Source organism: Mobula birostris, chromosome 4, assembly GCF_030028105.1.
Source record: "Mobula birostris isolate sMobBir1 chromosome 4, sMobBir1.hap1, whole genome shotgun sequence".
Lineage (NCBI taxonomy): Eukaryota > Metazoa > Chordata > Chondrichthyes > Myliobatiformes > Myliobatidae > Mobula > Mobula birostris.
Genome location: NC_092373.1, coordinates 172,132,523 through 172,155,034, shown reverse-complemented (window position 1 = coordinate 172,155,034; position 22,512 = coordinate 172,132,523). Strand labels below are relative to the sequence as shown.

The window sequence follows — 22,512 nt, the reverse complement described above, 5'->3', positions numbered from 1 at the left end:
AGCGGGAGACATAACAGCAACCCACTGGTTTATGATATTAAATAAAGTCCATTTCATCGCTTTTCTCAAGCTCTGTCTCCGAAGATCACAAAGACGTTGGATCTTCGGGCCCACAGTGAAAGATTTTCCGGCCTCCCTGACAATACACGAGTCTCCTGCCGTGACCCCGACCCTCGATCCTCCCGTCTCCAGAGCCCCGAGATCTTAGACTTCCAAATACGATCGAGATTCTCAGTATACATACTTTGATAATAAATGTTCTTTGAACTTTGAACTTTTAAAAAAAAATGTTTTACTTTGTAAGAAGTAATGGCCTGCAAACCCTGCCAGAGCTGACATCCATCCAATTTCAGCTCTCACCTCAATTGGAATTGTTCTTTTGCTCTTGTGATAGCTCTCCATAAGTTGCGCCTGGCCTTCTTAGACAATAAGACTATAAGATATAGGAGCAGAATTAGGCCATTTGGCCCAGGGAGTCTGCTCTGCTATTTATCATGGCTGATCCAATTTTCCTCTCAGCCCCAATCTCCTGCCTTCTCCCCATCATGCCCTGACTGATCAAGAATCTTGTGTAGTCCTGGATCATTAGACTTGAATACCATGGATCTAGTCCTCAGCAGTCTACAAATCTTCTGGTTCATCCACGGCAGATTCTAATGGTCTGTAAATGAGCTTTGGTGTTGGGAGTAAAAGAGGTGGTTTCAGATTACTCCTCTGCAGTACACCTCATCCTGCTTCATTTCTTTACAGCTTAATGGAAAAGTAGATTGGTAGAGCACAGCTAGGTTGTGTTGTGTCAGCACCATACATTACCTCCACATAGTGTTTACCTGTGAAGTTGTAATTTACCCATCTTCAGCCTCCCTCTTTTTTCCTCTGTTAATTCTTCCTTTATCCTCCCTTTCCTATCAGTTTCTCACCATCTCTACTATTTTCTGTGTGTGTGTGTGTGTGTGAAAGAGAGAATGAGAGACACTTCATCACCAGTTAATGAACAACCCACTGACTTACAATATAAATACAAAATCTTTGCTGCCAATTCTTTTCACTAAAGAAATCACAAATTCTTTACAAGTTCTGCCAGTTAGAACAAGTACCGGTGTATAACAAAATCAGAAAACGCTGGAAATAGTTGGTCAGGCAGTGTCTGTGGAGAGGGAAGTGGGTTGACGTTTCCAATTGAAATTGACCTTTTAGATCTTCACCTCTTTGATCACAGGGCTTCCAGCATCTGCCGCATTTTGGATTTTTATTTACCGGTCCGATGATATGCAACTATACACCTCTTGTGTTTCCCCAGATATTTATTCCTTTAAATAACAAAATCACACACTCCTTTAACATTGGGTAAAATCCCCAGGCTCCATGTAGGAGTTCAACTGAGCTGTATTAAGATGGAAGACCAAAAACTTGGTCAAATAGTTTAAAGGATTTTATGGGAATTGGGAAAATGATGAGAGAGTGAGATAGACAGACAGATAGATAGAAGAAAGGGGGAGAGAGAGGGTGAGAGTCAGAGAGGCAGAAAAAGAAAGAGAGAGGGAGAGGTGGAGGGAAGGAGGGAACAACCCTTCCTTTCGTCTTCTTATACTGGCTATCTCCCCTATTTCCAGTCCAGATGAAGCACCTCGACTCAGAACATGTGTTGCCCATTTCCCTCCACACATGATTTCTGATCTGCTAAGTTCCTCCATCACTTTTACAATTGCTCCAGATTCGAGGATCTGCAGTCTCTCTGGTGTATCCAGATGTTACAACCTGGGCAGTTAAAGACACCGCCGTTGGTAGTGGAGAATTTAAAACAGGATGCAGAATGAGAGGAGTGCAGTGTCTGTGGAGATTTATTGGGCTGAAGGAAGTTACAGAGATACTGGGAGCAAGGCCAAGAGAGATTTAAAGTGGGGGTGGGAGGGAATTTTAAAAGAAATGGCTTTGATCAACTGAGAGCCAATGAGCACAGGGAGAACGTTTGAGGCTGAGAACAGATAGCTAGATTTTAGTTAGTCTCACATATAGGATAAAGGCCTAGATGGCGTTACAATATTGATTATACTGAAAGTGCTAAATTGCTTTTTTGCATTTCCATCTTACTTCATAAATTATGCTCTGCTACTTCAAAGCCTTCATTGCACAAAACAAACTTGGAGAAGTACGACTATGTTCTGTTTCCTACTGCAGGATTATCCGGCACCAGGCTCCTATGAAGTGCAAAAAGCATATGAGAAAACTCAAGCCAGGGGTCCCAGCACTTCAGATGAATTCACTTGCAACTCATTCCTCACGACTGTGCCAAGGAACTTCAACCTAGCTCGACAGACTGCAGATGAGCCGGGTAGGTTTGAGGACAAGCTATGCTCGACATGCATTATTGATTCAGAATCTGTGTAGTTACAGGGCTCATTGCTGTCTGGGAGGAAAGCTGACTAAACAAATTTAATGATCTCTGAAATAAGAACTTTCCTTTTTCCAATTCCCTTCTGCTGTCAGGTGTCAGTTGAAAGGGATCCCTGGCATCCTACAGCTGTGATGTCATCAATATGTTCTGAACAGTTAATTAGATTGAAAATGTTCTCACTGGGAGCAAAACTGGAACAGCAGCACCACGGTGATGCCTTAAGTGGTGCAGTCATTGCACAACCCTGAGTTTCATCCTGATTTCTGGTGCTACCATTCAGGAGTTTCCACATTGTCTCTGGTGCTGTTGTGCTGTTCCAATTTCCTCCCACATCCCAATAGCGTGCTGGTTAGTTGACCACTGTAAATGGTCACTTAGGCAGTTGGGCTTCAAGAGGTATGTGAGGGAGTAGAGGTTACAGGGACAGAAGTGGAGGATTGTGATCGATAAGAATGCTGTGAGAGCTAGCACAGCGTCAATGGCCTGGAGACCTCTTTCTATGTTGTGGAAATAAATGAGAATTAAATGGAAGTACTTGCTGGAGGCAGACATTTCATCCTTCCCATTATTAGTTAAGGCTTTAAGTTCAGGAGTCAAGAACTTACTGTGTGTTGCAGCTTTATATAACTGGTTAGGCCAGATCCGGAGTACTGCATTCATTTCTGCTCGCCCCGTTATAGGAAGGTTGTGGAGGCTTTGTGGCGGGTGCATGTTTACCTGGATGCTGCCGGGATTAGAGGGTGTGTGGAATAAGGAGAGGTTGGCCAAACTTGGGCTGTTTTCTCTGGAGCAGCAGAGGCTGAGGGGAAAACTGAAAGAAATGTTGTAAGATTACAAGAGGCACAGATAGAATAAGCAGCTGGTTTATTCTGTTTTATATTTTATGTTCCCTTTTCTGTCTTTGAGACAGCAGCAACACAAGGTTGTAAGTTTGTGCTTGGTGCATTCTTGCCTTATTTCTGTGAATTTGATTTCAGTGAACACAGTGAAACAGAATGTCAGAAGAAGAGTATAGTGGGCATTTGTTGCAAGGTTTATGTTAGGAAATGGGGGTGATGCAGCATTTACATTGAGGTTTGATGCTACCATTAATGCATTGTGACACATGAAACAAACTCATTAGTCTCATTGCGAACACTTAACTGTTTCACCATGAGATAATTTGAAGGGCTCACATTAACTGGCTGGTCTAATGGGAAATTGTACAGAAACAGCACTGGAAGAACCAAAGGTCAAAATAATCTTAAAGCCATGCTGTCAATATGAAAAATAAGTCCTGCAAATGGTTATTGAAGGAACAGTTTTTACCTCGAACGTAATCAGCAAATTACAGAGAGTTGTGAATGCAGCCCAGTCCTTCACACAAACCAGCCTCCCCACCATTGTCTCTATCTACTCTTCCTGTTGCCTCAGGGAAATAGCCAACATTATCAAGGACCCCTCCCACCCTGTTCATTCTCTCTTCTCCCCTCACCTGCCAAGCAGAAAATACAGAGCTTAAGTGAACATACCACCATACTGAAGGCCAACTTCTTTCCTGCTGTTATTAGACTCTCACATGGACTTTTCATGTGCTAAAAGATGAACTCTTGATCACTCAATTTACTTCCCAGTGCCCCCTGAACTTTATTTGTCTGTCTTGTACTTTCTCTGTAAGTCCAGTACGACATTCTTCATTCTAATTTCTCTTTATTGCTTCAATGTACCTATGTGTGGAATGATCTGTCTGGATGGCATGCAGGCAAATGCTTTTCACAGTGTCTTGGTAGATGTGACAGTAGTAAACCAATATCGATTTCTGAGCTTAGCATTGTAGTAGGTTTAGGAACTGAGCTCTTAAACACATGGGCAGATCACCAAACATGAGCTCCTCCTACCAACTCAAACCTTCATGGACTTCTTGAACATGCTGGTTCTATTAATGAAGCTGACAATGGGTGTTTACAGATTATTGTAGAGGGACCTCGGTGTCTTGGTGCAAGAAATACCTATATCACTTCTGCTGGTTGCTTGGCACTGTGTGTTCACAATGTCCTGTGCAGTAACTGAACTTTCCTAAGACAAAATGTCAAGAGGTTGATTCATTGTCTACAGCCCAGGAGTTTTCAGTAGGAACCATTTGCTTTGTGGTTACTACCCTGAGCAGGCATCCCAGTGTGCTGGACAATATCACTATACTGCTTTCACAAAGCCCTTCAGTTTGTATTGACAAGCAGACTAGTGTCAGGTCCATATCTCAGGCCAAACAACAGGAATACTGCAGATGCTGGAAATTCAAGCAACACACATCAAAGTTGTTGGTGAACGCAGCAGGCCAGGCAGATGCGTTCACCAGCAACTTTGATGTGTGTTGCCATATCTCAGGCCAGTGTCTTCAGTACGGCAAGCACTTGCATGCTTAATACTGGACTCCTGAGACATGTTTATATTTATATTTTGTTCCAAATTCAGTCAAGAAGGAAAAAGCCAGGCAGACAGAGAAATTGATATGCTGAAGGCTTCTGTGAAAAGTGTGCAATGTCCCACTGACCACTGGGAGTGTCAGATCCACAATCACTCCAAATAGAGAGAAGCATTCGGAGTGCTGTTGGTGACCTCAAGCCTGCAGATCCCCATATAAGCAGGGGAAGGAGTGGGCCATCTCATAACCTACCCATCCAGAGGTCCTGTCAAAATCTCCTGTCCCATTGGTGGAAGAGACTGCAGTCCTCATCAGTCACCTCAGAGCCTACTAAAACTGAAGTACATTATCTTCACCCCCTGAGGACTGCCTAAGAAAAGAGGACAACTAATCCTTTCACAGTTTAGCGATGGTGACCACTGGCAAATTTTTACTCCTTAAGTGTTTGTAACTTGAACAGTGATATAGAAATACACCTTATCACAGTTGGTACATCTGTTGATAAAGGATTGAGGGTTTATTCATTCTTCCATCAGACTTCAGTGTCATCTCATCTGTAATGATTGCTTTTATTTGGTTCAGTCCAGATTTTCAGCGATGCATTCCTATTTGTGTTATAAATTGCCTAAATCTGAATGTCATGTCTGCTTAAAACAAAAGATAACTATCTTCAATTTAATTAATGCACAACAAACTCTTCTGAAATCTTTTCTATTGTTTTCTTTCTGTGCTATCCTACTTTATTGGATGCCTGATTTAGACCGAGGGCTTATAATACCATCTGGGTGTGTTAAATCCCAAGCTATGTCATAGGTAGAACCAGAACTTTTGAAAAGGGTGTGGAGTTACCACATCCATATAACCATATAGCAATTACAGCACAGAAGCAGGCCATCTTGGCCCTTCTAGTCCATGCCGAACTCTTACTCTCACCGAGTCCCACCAACCTGCACTCAGTCCATAACCCTCCATTCCTTTCCTGTCCATATAGCTGTCCAATTTAACTTTAAACAACAACATCGAACCTGCCTCAACCACTTCTGCTGGAAGCTTGTTCCACACAGCTACCACTCTCTGAGTAAAGAAGTTCCTCCTCATGTTATCCCTAAACTTTTGTCCTTTAACTCTCAACTCATGTCCTCTTGTTTGAATCTCCCCCACTCTCAATGGAATGGTGAGTTCTAAGCATATTCATGTTCACCTGCAGCTGGGTGGTTGTATTATTGAAGTCTTGATGTGTATTCAAGCAGCACTGGAAATGTGAGTTGTTGGATTCTACTGGTTGGAAGTCGTCCCTGGTCAGTGACACTGTACACACCACCAGGCTCAATGATAGCTTCTATCCCTCTGTTATCAGACCTTTGAATGGACTTCTCATATGCAAAAAGACGAACTCTTGATCTCCTAATCTACATCATAGAAACATAGAAACATAGAAAATAGGTGCAAGAGTAGGCGATTCGGCCCTTCAAGCCTGCACCGCCATTCCTTATGATCATGGCTGATCATCCAACTCAGAACCCTGTACCAGCCTTCCCTCCATACCCCCTGATCCCTTTAGCCACAAGAGCCATATCTAACTCCCTCTTAAATATAGCCAATGAACTGGCCTCAACTGTTTCCTGTGGCAGAGAGTTCCACAGATTCACCACTCTCTGTGTGAAGAAGTTTTTCCTAATCTCGGTCCTAAAAGGCTTCCCCTTTATCCTCAAACTGTGACCCCTCGTTCTGGACTTCCCCAACATCGGGAACAATCTTCCTGCATCTAGCCTGTCCAATCCCTTTAGGATTTTATACGTTTCAATAAGATTCCCCCCTCAATCTTCTAAATTCCAACGAATATAAGCCTAGTCGATCCAGTCTTTCATCATATGAAAGCCCTGCCATCCCAGGAATCAATCTGGTGAACCTTCTTTGTACTCCCTCTATGGCAAGGATGTCTTTCCTCAGATTAGGGGACCAAAACTGCACACAATACTCCAGGTGTGGTCTCACCAAGGCCTTGTACAACTGCAGTAGTACCTCCCTGCTCCTGTACTCGAATCCTCTTGCTATGAATGCCAGCATACCATTCGCCTTTTTCACTGCCTGCTGTACCTGCATGCCCACTTTCAATGACTGGTGTACAATGACACCCAGGTCTCATTGCACCTCCCCTTTTCCTAATTGGCCACCATTCAAATAATAATCTGTTTTCCTGTTTTTGCCACCAAAGTGGATAACCTCACACTTATCCACATTAAATTGCATCTGCCATGAATTTGCCGACTCACCTAACGTATCCAAGTCACCCTGCATCCTCTTAGCATCCTCCTCACAGCTAACACTGCCGCCCAGCTTCGTGTCATCCGCAAACTTGGAGATGCTGCATTTAATTCCCTCATCCAAGTCATTAATATATATTGTAAACAACTGGGGTCCCAGCACTGAGCCTTGTGGTACCCCACTAGTCACTGCCTGCCATTCTGAAAAGGTCCCGTTTATTCCCACTCTTTGCTTCCTGTCTGCCAACCAATTCTCTATCCACATCAATACCTTACCCTCAATACCGTGTGCTTTAAGTTTGCACACTAATCTCCTGTGTGGGACCTTGTCAAAAGCCTTTTGAAAATCCAAATATACCACATCCACTGGTTCTCCCCTATCCACTCTACTGGTTACATCCTCAAAAAACTATATGAGATTCATCAGACATGATTTTCCTTTCACAAATCCATGCTGACTTTGTCCGATGATTTCACCACTTTCCAAATGTACTGTTATCACATCTTTGATAACTGACTCTAGCATTTTTCCCCACCACTGATGTTAGGCTAACCGGTCTATAATTCACCGGTTTCTCTCTCCCTCCTTTTTTAAGAAGTGGGGTTACATTAGCCTCCCTCCAATCCTCAGGAACTAGTTCAGAATCTAAAGAGTTTTGAAAAATTATCACTAAAGCATCCACTATTTCTTGGGCTACTTCCTTAAGCACTCTGGGATGCAGACCATCTGGCCCTGGGGATTTATCTGCCTTTAATCCCTTCAATTTACCTAACACCACTTCCCTACTAACATGTATTTCGCTCAGTTCCTCCATCTCACTGGACCCTCTGTCCCCTACTATTTCCGGAAGATTATTTATGTCCTCCTTAGTGAAGACAGAACCAAAGTAGTTATTCAATTGGTCTGCCATGTCCTTGCTCCCCATAATCAATTCACCTGTTTCTGTCTGCAGGGGACCTACATTTGTCTTAACCAATCTTTTTCTTTTCACATATCTATGAAAGCTTTTACAGTCAGTTTTTATGTTCCCTGCCAGTTTTCTCTCATAATCTTCTTTCCCTCTCCTAATTAAGCCCTTTGTCCTCCTCTGCTGGACTCCGAATTTCTCCCAGTCCTCAGGTGAGCCACTTTTTCTGGCTAATTTGTATGCTTCTTCTTTGGAATTGATACTATCCCTAATTTCCCTTGTCAGCCAGAGGTGCACTACCTTCCCTGATTTATCCTTTTGCCAAACTGGGATGAACAATTGTTGTAGTTCATCCATGCGATCTTTAAATGCTTGCCATTGCATATTCACTGTCAACCCTTTAAGTGTCATTTGCCAGTCTATCTTAGCTAATTCACGTCTCATACCTTCAAAGTTACCCTTCTTTAAGTTCAGAACCTTTGTTTCTGAATTAACTATGTCACTCTCCATCTTAATGAAGAATTCCACCATATTATGGTCACTCTTACCCAAGGGACCTCTCATGACAAGATTGCTAATTAACCCTTCCTCATTGCTCAAAACCCAGTCCAGAATAGCCTGCTCTCTAGTTGGTTCCTCGACATGTTGGTTCAAAAAACCATCCCGCATACATTCCAAGAAATCCTCTTCCTCAGCACCCTTACCAATTTGGTTCACCCAATCTATATGTAGATTGAAGTCACCCATTATAACTGCTGTTCCTTTATTGCACGCATTTCTAATTTCCTGTTTAATACCATCCCTAACATCACTACTACTGTTAGGTGGCCTGCACACAACTCCCACCAGCGTTTTCTGCCCCTTAGCGTTATGCAGCTCTACCCATATCGATTCCACATCCTCCCGGCTAATATCCTTCCTTTCTATTGCGTTAATCTCCTTTCTAACCAGCAATGCTACCCCACCTCCTTTTCTCTCATGTCTATCCCTCCTGAATATTGAATATCCCCGAATGTTCAGCTCCCATCCTTGGTCACCCTGGAGCCATGTCTCTGTGATCCCAACTATATCATATTCATTAATAACAATCTGCACTTTTAATTCATCCACCTTGTTACGAATGCTCCTTGCATTGACACACAAAGCCTTCAGGCTCGCTTTTACAACACTTTTAGCCCTTAGACAATTATGTTGAAAAGTGGCCCTTTTTGATTTTTGCCCTGGATTTGCCAGCCTGCCACTTTTACTTTTCACCTTACTACTTTTTGCTTCTACCCTCATTTTACACTCCTCTGTCTCTCTACACTTGTTCCCATCCCCCTGTTGTGAACTAACCTCCTCTCTCCTAGTCTCTTTAATTTGATTCCCACCCCCCCAACCATTCTAGTTTAAAGTCACGTCAATAGCCCTCGCAAATCTCTCCGCCAGGATATTGTTCCCCCTAGGATTCAGGTGTAACCCGTCCTTTTTGTACAGGTCACACCTGCGCCAAAAGAGGTCCCAATGATCCAAAAACTTGAATCCCTGCCCCCTGCTCCAATCCCTCAGCCACGCACTTATCCTCCACCTCATTGCATTCCTACTCTCACTGTCGCATGGCTCAGGCAGTAATCCCGAGATTATTACCTTTGCGGTCCTTTTTCTCAACTAACTTCCTAACTCCCTATATTCTCCTTTCAGGACCTCTTCCCTTTTCCTACCTATGTCATTGGCACCTATATGTACCACGACCTCTGTCTCCTCACCCTCCCACTACGGGATATCTTGGACGCGGTCAGAAATATCCTGGACCCTGGCACCAGGGAGGCAAACTACCATCTGGGTCTCTGGACTGCATCCACAGAATCGCCTATCTGACCCCCTTACTATCGAGTCCCCTATTACAACTGCCCTCCTCTTCCTTTCCTTACCTTTCTGAACCACAGGGCCAGAATCTGTGCTGGAGGCACGGCCACTGTCGCTTCCCCCAGGTAACTGTCCCCCCCCCCCCCCCCCCCAACAGTACTCAAACAGGAGTATCTATTGTCAAGGGGCACAGCCACCGGGGTACCCTCTATTACCTGACTCTTCCCCTTCCCCCTCCTACCCGTGACCCACTTGTCTGCCTCCCGTGGCCCCGGTGTGGCCACCTGCCTGTAACTCCTCTCTATCAACTCCTCACTCTCCCTGACCAGACGAAGGTCATCACGCTGCAGCTCCAGTTCCCTAACGTGGTCCCTAAGAAGCAGCATCTCGGCGCACCTGGCGCAGATGTGGACGTCCAGGAGGCTTGGAGACTCCAGGGCCTCCCACATCTGGCATCGAGTACAACAAACTGCCCTCACACTCATACTGCTCCTCTCCTCAAATAGTAACAAAAAACGAATACCAAACCTTCCTCGTCTTGCCTGTTTCCGCCTAAGCCTGTTGAGCCGAAGGCTTTAAGCCTTCACTCTGCTCCTGGCTCACTCCGCAGCCCGCAGACTACGCTGCCCGCTGTATGAGGTTGTGTTCCTTTTAAATCTTCTGCGCTTCACTGACCGACGTCACATGCCTGTGCAGTCCCGCCTCTCTGAACGCCAATGGAAAAAAACCCGAAAAATTCAAAAATGGCTTCCTCCGCACTCCCACTCCGATTCTCAGACTTCCTTCTCCAAATTAAACCCGAAGCAGGATTTCTGTCCTTTTAAATCTTCCGCGCTTCACTGTCTGACGTCACATGCCTGCGCAGTCCCGCCTTTCTGAACGCCGAGAGTCATTGTGGCCCTTGCACTTTGTCTGTCTTCTACTTTCTCTTTAACTGTATTCTGCTTTCTCCTTTCCTTTTACTACCTCAATATCCTTATGTATGGAATGATTTATCCAGATAGCATGCAAACAAAACTGTACTTTGGTACATGTGACAATAATAAGCCAGTACTATAAACCAATACTGGTATATTTAACAATGCATAATGCATTGGAGGAACTCTGTGGGTCAGGCATTATCTATGGGTGGTTGAGGTTTTTCATCTGGACTCTTAAGTATTCTGTACTTAGCACTACAGACAGACAATACATTCCTAGACAGTACAAATTGTTCCATTTACAATGTGCTGCATAAAGAAGGATTGATCTTTTCATATGAGAATAATATGTTTCTGATAAGTGTCACTTTGATAATAGTAAGAATTTTGTACCTTAGAAAATTGGTTGAATTAAGTATAAGGCAGGTGTCCAAAACAGACCATTCATCCCATCAAGCCCATGATTGAATTCTATCCCAGGTGGAAGATTGTAGTTTACTTTGTGAATAATAACTTATTCTTTGTCAACCCCTACTGAGAGTTGAAAATGGAACCTCACAAGAAAGCAGTTGATTTTCATGATCACAACCAATCTCACTATTGTTTCACTGTGGCATCATCAAAGTCAAAGTCAAGTTTATTGTCAAATGCACGAGTACATGTATGCAATGAAAAACTTACCTGCAGCAATTTACGGGCACCTGGCATCATATAAGTAGCATTCAGAAGACAAAAAAAATTTTTTTTTGTAAGAAAGAGCACAATTAAACAAAAACAAGCTCATTTCAGTGCAGGCTGATTAAGGTGGTCATTATGTTGCTGAACTCTAGTGGTTAGGGTTGTGCAGACTGGTCCATGAACCAAGGCTGAAGGCAAGTAGCTGTTCTTTAACCTGAAGGTATGGGACGTCAGGCTTCTGGATCTTGGTAACTGTGAGATGATAGCATGGATGGATGCTGGGGACCTTTGATGATGGGTCTTGCATTTTTGAGGCAGCACATCCTGTAGAAACTACTGATGGTCAGGAGGGATGTGCCCGAGTTCACTGTTCTCCACAGCTTCTTAAGTTTCTGTGCATCCAAATTGCCAAATCAGACAATGAAACAACTAGTCAGGACACTTTCAATGGTACAACTGTAGAAGTTAGAGCATTCAGTGACCAGGATAACCTCTGTAGTTTGAAAGAAAGTTAATGGCTGATGGACCTTCCTTATGATCAACATTAAATTCATAGGATAAATTTCCTCATCCAGACCATGTGTAGAAAATGATCAAAAAGAAATGTATTAATTATTTTAGATAAGAATTGTGGTCCAAGGAAAGGATGTTGACTATTTCGGATCAACGGAAGGAGGGGCTTCCTTTTCCCTGGCACTCATGAGCCTTTGGAGTATCTTCTATTGATTGTAGCTGTGAATATCCTCATCCTTGGCTCAGATGATGAATATATTTGATTGAAATGGATTGATTTTCAAATGCCAAGGGAATGGAGGCATACGGGGATTGAGAGAGGTTGGGGGTGGCGGGGTGGGGAGTGAGGAAAATGATGGATCTAGACCATCGCCCTTAATCCTACTGAAAGTAGGAGAAAGTTCAGGGGGATGTATTATCTGTTGCTTCCCCTAATGATCTTTTGTTCAAAAAAGCAGCAGGAAATATGCATAACAGAACCACTGCATTTTATTTTACTGTGCTTTGAGGTAGGATATCACATAAAATATCCCTTTGATATTAGAAATCTGATTGAACTTGTAAATGTAAATGCTGACAACTGTCACATGCACCATGCACTGTTAATGCTGTAGTCTTCAAGGATTCGTCCTCTACTTGAAAATGAAACTTATACTCTGGAGCTTGTGAATATCTAGGGCTATCATATTTTACTTCCTTTCATTAAAGATTTGAAGATAGGGTTGGTGTATTTTCTGCTGTGCTGTCATGAAATTGTGTTCAGCTCTTTTAACACATTCTACCTAGAAGTAGAGGATACAGCCCGTTCCATCACTGGCAAAGCCTTCCCCACCTCTGAGCACATCTACGTGAAGCCTTATCTTATCGCAGGAAAACAGCATCCATCATCAGGGCCCCCCTACTACCCAGGTCATGTTCTCTTTTGATGCTGCCATCAGGAAGAAGGTACAGGAGCCTCAGGACTCTCACCACCAGGTCCAGGAACAGCTATTACCCCTCACCCAATAGGCTCTTGAACAAAAGGGGATAACTTTACTCAACTTCACTTGCCCGTCAGTGAAATGTTCCCACAACCTAAGGACTCTTTGTCTTGATATTTATTGCTCCTTATTTATTATTATTATTATTATTTCTTTCTTTTTGTACTTGCACAATTTGTTGACTTTTGCACACTGGTTAAATGCCCAAGTTGGTGAGGTCTTCCGTTGGTTATTATTGTATTATAGACTTATGGAGTTTGTCTGCTAGAAAATGAATCTTGGGGTTGTATATATGCACTTTAATAATAAACTGACTTTGAACTTTTGAACTTTGAACTATCTTGTACTCCTTCTCCTCCCGCCACCTTCTTATTCTGGCTTCTTCCCCTATCCTTTCCAGTCCTGATAAAAGGTCTCGACTCAAAATGCTGACTCTTTATTCCCCTCCATAGATGCTGTCTGACCTACTGAGTTCCTGCAGCATTTTGATGGTCTGGATTTTCTGCATCTGCAGAATCTCTTGTGCCTGGGTTGTTTTAATCTGTTCCTAGTCTTTTATTTTCCTCCTCCCATTCATTGTTAAAATCCGGTGAGAAAAGAAGGGAAAAGGGTAATGAGGGCTGAAAATTTCAAAGAAAGCTCTCTGGTAGGGCTGTGTAGTTGCACACATCTGGGTTCAAAGGGTCGATTTCTGTGTACTTTACAATGATGTGCTATTAATGTGCAATTAGGTAAGAATCGAGACATGACCACAAAAGTAAGCAGATGGTAAATGAGCTGGTATTGTGTCTTTAATGATACATATTAAAGCAGGTTTAACCATTTTAGCTGTGCTGACTGATTGGATTCTTCCATTATGAAGCAGCACAGACCAAAAGACAACAGCTGCAGAAAACCATTAATTGTTGGATCTGGTTGTCAGGTTACTGTTTGTTTCAGGAGATTTGCTTACTCTCTACTAGAATTATTGAGTGTGCCACCTTGCAATTAAATGCTCAGTTTAATTTTCAGTTTGCCGTAAAATAACATTTCTGCACAGTGCAGCAATTTTAAAGAATAGCATCAGCCAGGTCTTGAAACCGGTTCCATACCTCATATTAACCCTTTGATGGCATGCATTTCTCTTTTATTTGTCAGATACTCTGATCGCATGAGTAATATAGCACAAAGAGAACATACTAAAAATTGCTTAGTAGACCAAGCAGCATCCGTGGGGATGGAAAGTTCATCTATCTAAAATATTAGTTTTACTCCTTCCTTCACCATGTTTCTATACCTGTTGAGTATTTCCTGTATTTTCTGTTTTTATTTCAGATTTTCAGCATCTGCAGTTACTTGATTTTCATTTCATGTCTCAGCTTTGTTCACTTTTGTATTTCGCACATTGCGTCTGTGAACACAATACTTGTTAATAAAGCACTGAGCTTGAGAAAGGTGTTACACAATTGGTGTGTTGCTTTGTTTATGATCCTACCATAATGTGTAACAATAATTTTGCATTATTACATGGCACTAACTAAAACATTCACTAGAGTTGGAGAACTTTGTTACAATGCAATTATCATTTTAATAATCAGCTACCATACCTATAGAATAGTATTTCAGAGGAATAGTTCACTAATGTTGCTCGTCTTGATGAATATTTTCTGCATTTTTAGTTTTATTTTGGGTTTCAGTCATCTGCAGTATTTTTCCTAATATATTAACCTATGAATAAGTCACATTTCCTGTACATAATTATGTTACTTTCTTTTGTAACCCGTTTTTCCACTGGCACATTTGCAGTTAACATTTCTTTTTCTGTCACACTTAGGTATTAGTATTTTAGATTAATTGGATTGATATAAATATGAAAACTGCTGAAGTCCTTATAGTGAAAGTAATCTGACCAAGCAATCACCAGAATTCAAAGTTTCAGCAAATATGTTTGAGGTAAATCTTGCTTTTCTTTTAGTAATTGAAGTCTTTAATGTCCAAAGTAAAGATTTGTAAACATTTCCAAAATACAATTTTTACTTTTCATTAAATGTAACCTTCTGAACAAGCAGCAATAACAATGCTTAAAAACTAGTTAATTAACTATAAAGTACTTTGGAACAGTTTGAATCTTTGCATGAATATAGCTATTTCTCAGATACAATTCTGGAACTAATTTCTCATCTTACTTCTGTTAAAACCTAAAACATATTAGATTTCAATTATGTGCATTCTCCATGTGATGTTATGTTCAAATATTCACTAGTCCATAGCTTCAAAAAGTCAATGAATGAAGAAGGATACATGATTAATAACCTTTCCCGGGGACATATGTTTTAAGAATGATTAATGTTTCTTACTAATGCATAAATTTCTCAATATAAATAATCTTGGCTCTAATGAATATATTTATTTCATTTAAAATAATCAACTTAAAACCCTTAAGAGGAGCTGAATGGAACAAATATTTGTCAAAAGCCAAGTATATATAGATAAATACTTGTATGCAGATTGCTGCGCAAAGTGTTCAAAGTAGTCATTTTATAGATAAAGACTTGCCCTATCAATGGTGTATTGCCCCAGAGGTCCTTGTCAATATTTATCCTTTAATCAATAGTACTAATACAGATATTGGACCATTATCAACTTGGTCCTTGTGGGAACTTACTGTGGCTGCTATGTTTCTGGCTACTTTAGCTCAGACAGTCCCTTGGGATCAAGCAAGACTTGCTTCCAATCCAGTTCTGTATGTCCTAAAGTGGCTGATGAGGCTGACCTAGGAACCGCGCACTCTTCCCCAGATGTAGTGGGCAGGTGCCTAGTTTGTGAAGTTGTACAGTTTGCTATGCTGAACTTTGTGAATTCCCATTGTGTGGCTCAAAGATCTCATTACCTCCTCTGCATTGAGCATTCATGGGCCAGAGGTTCCCAGCAGTCAGTGGAGCTGTTCCTGGATTGCTAATCCAGTATTCTGGATGATGTGGATACATGAGTTCAGATCATAGAAACATACAAAGGCACAACATAGAGGATAGATACCCAATTCCGTATTTCCCTTTAGAAGCGCCTTAGTTTATATCCACTTCTCTGGTTTCTGTTCAGATCTTTTCCAGTGCCCTCCCAGATTCCTTTCAAATAATCAGTTTCATGAACAGTTACTTCCTCAATGTATTTCTGTATGGAATAATCTGTCTAGATGGACTGCAAACAAAAGGTTTTCAGTATATCTTGGTACATGTGACAATAATGAACTAATTACCAGTTACCAAAACGTTGTCAGGCTGAAGAACTGCAGTTATAAGCAGTGACTGTCTTGACTGGGGGCTGTCTTCTTCGGAACAAAAAATTCTCTGAGGGGTGATTTAACTAAGGTCTGTAAAATTATGAGAAGCTAAAACAGCATGAGCAGGAAGGACCTATATCCCTTGCCAGAGATTAATAACCACTGGGGACAGATTTAAATTAACTGGAGAAAGACTTAATGCAAAGTGTAGTGGGGATCTGGTACTCACTGCCTGAAAGGTAGCAAGGAAGAAATATTCCACATTCTTCTAAGTCAAAGTTGAGTCTATTGTCAACACAAAATATTCTGCAGATGCATCCGGTGCTCCCGGTGCGCCCTCCCCTACATCGGTGAGACCCGACACAGATTGGGAGACGGCTTCGTCGAGCACCTTCACTCCGTCCGCCACAACAGACAGGGTCTCCCGGTTGCCACCAACTTCATCTCTGCTTCACATTCCCATTTGGATATGTCCATACATGGCCTCCTCTACTACCATGATGAGGCCAAACTCAAGTTGGAGGAGCAATACCTAATATACCGTCTGGGTAGTCTCCAGCCCCTTGGTATGAACATTAAATTCTCCAACTTCCGGTAATTCCCTTCCCCCATTCCAGTTTCACTCTGCCCCCTCCTTTAGCTGCCTATCCCTCCCTCATGGTTCCACCTTCTTCTACTACCCATTGTGCCCTATTCCTTCTTTGCCTTTCCTGCCTATCACCTCCATGCTTCCCTTCCCCCACCCCTTGATCTTTCCCCTTACTGGTTTTTCACCTGGACCCTACCAGCCTTCTCCTTCCCACCCTCCCCCACCTTCTTTATAGGGCCCCTGCCCCTTCCCTCTACAGTCCTGACAAAGGGTCTCGGCCCGAAACGTTGACTGTTGAGTTTATTGTCATATGCACCAGTGCAAGGAAAGGTTTTCTTGCAGAAGCGTTATTAGCATATATAAGCAGAATTCACAAGAAAAACATAAATTAAATACAATTTTGTACAAGACAGAACATAATTAAAAAGAAAACATGTCTATTTTAGTAGAAAGTGATCATAGTATTGCTATACTGAGGTATTGATTAGGGTTGTGCGGGTTGGTTCAAGATCTGAATGGTTGAAGCAAAGTAGTTGTTTTTGAACTTAGTTATTTGAAGAGAAGCTGGGACAACACTGGAAGAGCCATGCCCTTCAAGGTCTGGACAGAAAGCTCAGAAGGGGAAATAACCTAAAGGGTCTCAAAATGGAAACGTGCAGTTGGGTGCCTTTCCTCTATGTTGTATGATTCTATGATCTGAGTTCATGTGTCCACACATTCAAACAAGATACCTGTACTGGATTACTCATCCAGGAAAAAGAGTGCAGAATGTAGCGTTACAGTTACATAGAACATGCAGTGCAGACAGACAAATACAAATGTTTGTAAAAGACCATGACAAGGTGCATTGAGAGATCAAGAGATCATCTTTCAGCATAATGGTCAGTTCAAGAGTCTGATGATAATGGGATAGAAGTGTTCTTGAGCTTAGTGGCGTGTGGTCTCATGCTTTTGTATCTTCTGCCCAGCGGTGGAAGGGAGAAGGGAGAATGAGCAGGGTGGGAGAGGGCCTTTACTATGTTCCCAGCTCCTCTGCACCTGCTCTAGTACATTATAACCGTACTGTCGTGTGGTGATGAGAACTGTGCACAGCGGTGTAGCTGAGGCCTTTGCACAAATGTTTGAGCTATGTTGCGCAGGCTGCAAACGAGTTTCCATGATTATAAAATAGTTACAGCATGGAAGGAGGCCTTTCAACCCATTGTCTGTGCCAGCTTTCCACCAAGACAATTCATTAGTACCACTCACTGGCTTCTTCTCTTGGAAATTTTAGAATCGTAGACTCATATAGTAGGGAAACAGGCCCTTTGGCTAATTTAGATCCTGTCATTCATCAACACCCACTTACACTAATTCTACACTGCTGCATTTCATTCTCTCTATATTCCCATCAACTCCCCCCAATTTTACCACTCTCCTACACACTAGGGGCAATTTACAGTAGCCAATTAGCCTACCAACTTGCATACCCTTGCAATGTGAGAGGAAATGCTGAAAACAGCTCAAAACTCTAATATTCCATCACTTTCTTAGTGCAATTAATAGCAATTAAGACATTCAAACTGTAGAAGGCATGATAATCATTCAAACTGTTGGACAGTGTCCCGTCTGTAATATACAGTCAGTAGCCACTTTATTAGGTACAATGTACGCCTGCTCATTAATGCAAAAATCTAATCAGCCAATCATGTGGCAGCAACTCAGTGCTTCAAAGCATGCAGACGTGGTCAGGAGGTTCAGTTGTTGTTCAGACCAAACATCAGAATGGGGAAAAAATGAAATCTAAGTGACTTCGACGTGGAATGATTGTTAGTGCCAGGTGAGTGGTTTGACTACCTCAGAAACTGCTGATCTTCTGGGATTTTCATGAACAGTCTCACAATACAACAGTCTAAAAACTCTCAATAGAGTTTTCAGAGAATGGTGTAAAAAAAAATCCAGTGAGTTGTAGGTCTGTTGGTGATATCACCTTATTAATGAAAGGGACCAGTGGAATATGCGTGAACTGTTTCAAGCTCATAGGAAGAGGACAGTAAATCAAATAACCACACTTTACAAGAATGGTATATAGAAGAGCATCTTCAAACAACATGTCGGACCTTGAAGTGGATGAACTACAGTACCAGAAGACCATAAGCATACACTCAGTGGCTGCTTTATTAACTGCAGGAGGTACCTAATCATGTGGCCACTGAGTGTAAATCTCCTCTGCACCTGCTCTAATACATCATAACCTTACCGTAGTGTGGTGATGAAAACACTGCACAGAGCTGTAGCTGAGGCCTTGTGCACAAGTATTTTACATTATGTTGCACAGTTTGCAAACAGGTTTTCATAATTATAAAATAGTTACAGCATAGAAGGAAACCATTCAGGGCAACTTACTATTACCACACACTAGCTTCTTCTCTGTAAGCTTGGAAGTTTTAGAATCATTGATTCATGTAGCATGCGGCCAGTTAAGTTACCAACTTGTATGCCTTTGCAGTATGAAAGGAAATGCTGGAAGACCATAAGAAATAGGAGCACAATTAGGCCATTAGGCCCATCAAGTCCTCCCTGCCTTTCCATGTCTGATTTATTATCCCTCTCAACCACAATCTCCTGCCTTCTCCCTGTAACCTTTGACACCCTTAGAAATCAAGCACCTAAAAAACTTCCACTTTAAATGTACCCAATGACCTGGTCTCCACAGCCATTTGTGGCAATGAATTCTACAGATTCACCACTCTGTGGCTAAAGAAATTCCTCATATGTGTTCTGAAGCGGTACCCCTCTATTCTGAGGCTGTGCCTTCTGGTTCTAGACTCCCTCACCTTATGAAACATCCTTTCCAGGTCCACCCTATCTAAGCCAGGGATTTCCAACCTTTTTTATATCATGGACCCCTATCATTAACTGTGGACTCCAGGTTGGGAACTCCTGATTTAGGCCTTTCAATACTTGATAGATTTCAATGAGATCCCCTCTCCCCTATTCTTCTAAACTTCAGTGAGTGAAGGTCCAGAGCCATCAAATGCTCTCGTATATTAACCCTTTCATTCCTGGAATCATTCTCATGAACTTCCTCTGGACACTCAAGCAGCTCAAATTTCTTATAATCAATCACATTCTTAGTGCAATTAACAGTGATTAAATCATTGGAACTGTGGAAGGCAATCGCTGGACAGAGAATCACCTGCTGATACGCACATGACATACACAGTGAATATCAGGGTCTTGGGAAGGGTTGTTTGAACAGAAACACCTTCAGTTACAGGCACAGAGTTCCCTAAAAATGGCAACATAATTAGAGAGTGTGGTGGAAAAGGTAAACAGCATGCTTACCTTAATCAGCTGAAACAATAAGTGCAAGAGTTGGAACGTCATGTACAAAATGTTGGTTAGACTGCACTTGGAGCACTGGGCAGTAATAGTCACCACACATTAGGACGGACGTGATTAAGCTGGACAGGATGCAGAAAAGATTCACAAAGATTTATCAGAGGAGATTGGATAGCCTGGGTCTGTTTACCCTGCAGTCACTGAGGTTGAGAGGTGACATGACAGAGGAATATAAGATTATGAGAGGTGTAGATTAGGTAGATAGTCAGAGTGTGTTTCCTGTTGTGGGGCTGTCTTAAACTAGATGGCATAGGATTAAGGTCAGAGAAAGGTGATTTAAAGGAAAACTGAGGGGTAAAATTTTCACACAAAGAGTAGTTGGTATCTGGATTGAGCTGCTGGATAAGGTGGTGGAACATTTAACACTTTTAGATGGGTACTTGATTGATCAAGGCAGAGTGATATATGGAAGTAGTGCTGGTGTGAGATTAATATAGATAGATACGATGGTTACCATAGACCTGGTGGGCTGACAGGCCTGTGTCTTGTTGTACAACTTAATCAGAATTAGGTTTATTATCACCGGTATGTGACGTGAAATTTGTTAACTTAGCAGCAGCAGTTCAATGCAATGCATAATCTAGCAGAGAGAGACAAAAAATAATAATAAATAAAATAAAACAATAATAAACAAGTAAATTAATTATGTATGTTGAATAGATTTTTTAAAATGTGCAAAAACAGAAATACTGAATATTTAAAAAAGTGAGGTAGTGTCCAAAGATTCAATGTCCATTTAGGAATCGATGGCAGACAGGAAGAAGCTGTTCCTGAATCGCTGAGTGTGTGCCTTCAGGCTTCTGTACCTCCTACCTGATGGTAACAGTGAGAAAAGGGCATGCCCTGGGTGCTGGAGGTCCTTAATAATGGATGCTGCCTTTCTGAGACATCGCTCCCTAAAGATGTCCTGGGTACTTTGTAGGCTAGTGCCCAAGATGGAGCTGTCTAGGTTTACAACCTTCTGCAGCTTCTTTCGGTTCTGTGCAGTAGCCCCTCCATTCCAGACAGTGATGCAGCCTGTCAGAATGCTCATACCAGTCAAGGCATCTAAGAGATGGGGAGAGGGCAGAACAGATGAAGAAAGAGAAGGGCAGTGAGAGGAGCACTGTGCCAAATGTAGACTATAAGACCATAAGACATGTGATTAGAATTAGGATATTGCCCATCGAATCTGCTCTGCCATCTGATCATGGCGGACTTATTATCCCTCTCTACCCCACTCTCCTGCCTTTTCCCCATAACCTTTGATGCCCTGAGAAAGAATTAATGGTGAGTGTCAGTATAACATCAACATGAAACACCAGGGATGACTGGAGAGGCAGAAATATACAGTTTGTTGTAAGAGAAAATACAAGCAGTGTGAGATGAGAGGAACAGATGTAAAACATTGTGATCTGAGAAACAGTCTAAAATCTGCTTTTGCTCTGAGTGAAACAGTGAATGTTTGCCAGATGCAGGAGTGAATGACTGCTACCAAGAAGATCACTATTGACACTTCAGCTAATTCTGGTGGGGCTATAGCTCAGGCCAGTTGTACACATTCAGAATTATTGGGCAATGATCTGGATTTTGGAGCTCCCTGTTAAATTGAATGAACATATTTTTGTTTGCAAAGAAACCTGCTTTTGTTCATAATCTATAATGGGGAATAGGGAAATAGCAGAGTAACAAGCAACTACTTTGTGCCAGCCATCACAGAAGAAGACACAAGATTTCTGTCAAAAATTGCAGAGGAACAAAGTCAAATGAGAATGACCAACTAAAGTAAAATCACAGGAGGAAAATTGGTCAAACTAAAAGCTGGCACATCCCAAGGACCCAAAAATTGATTCCAGGATTTTGAAGGATCAGAATTACAATAAGATTTATTATCACAGACCTAAATAATGTGAAATTTATTGTTATACAGGAGCAGAATAGTGCAAAGACATAAAAATTACTATAAATTTCAAAAATAATTAAATAGTGCAGATGGTCTACTGCACTGATCGGGGTTGAAAATTGATTAGCAGTCTGAAAGCAAAGAATAGGAATAGACAGATTTTTCTCAGATTGACAGGCTGACACTGCAAATTCATGATCTGCATTAATAATTCAGATGAGGGGTGAAAATATCATAATTCTAGTTCGCTCATAATGCAAAACTTGCTGTAACTGTGAGTTGTGAGGAGGATGTCATGAGTCTTCAAGATGTTTTAGCAAGCTGAATGAATGTGTAAGAATATGGTGGATGCAACATCATGAGAAAATATTTAGACACTGATGTACAAAACTGAAAAGCTGAGAATTTATTATTGGCTACTGTTGATGTTCAAAGGATCCGAGGTGTCATTAAAAGTCAAAATGCAAATACAGCAGGTAATCTTGAAGGCAAAT

At 41.8% G+C, this 22,512-nt stretch overlaps 1 protein-coding gene across 4 annotated transcripts in view; it reads left to right on the top strand.

The window, feature by feature from the left end:
* stpg2 (sperm-tail PG-rich repeat containing 2) overlaps nucleotides 1-22,512 on the top strand; it is a 500,779-nt gene that overhangs the window by 262,083 nt on the left and 216,184 nt on the right. For all 4 annotated transcript variants that reach the window (XM_072254779.1, XM_072254775.1, XM_072254776.1 and 1 more), the window contains one exon: nucleotides 2,179-2,332. In XM_072254779.1, coding sequence (XP_072110880.1) covers nucleotides 2,179-2,332 — 154 coding nt within the window. The remainder of the gene's footprint in view (nucleotides 1-2,178; nucleotides 2,333-22,512) is intronic.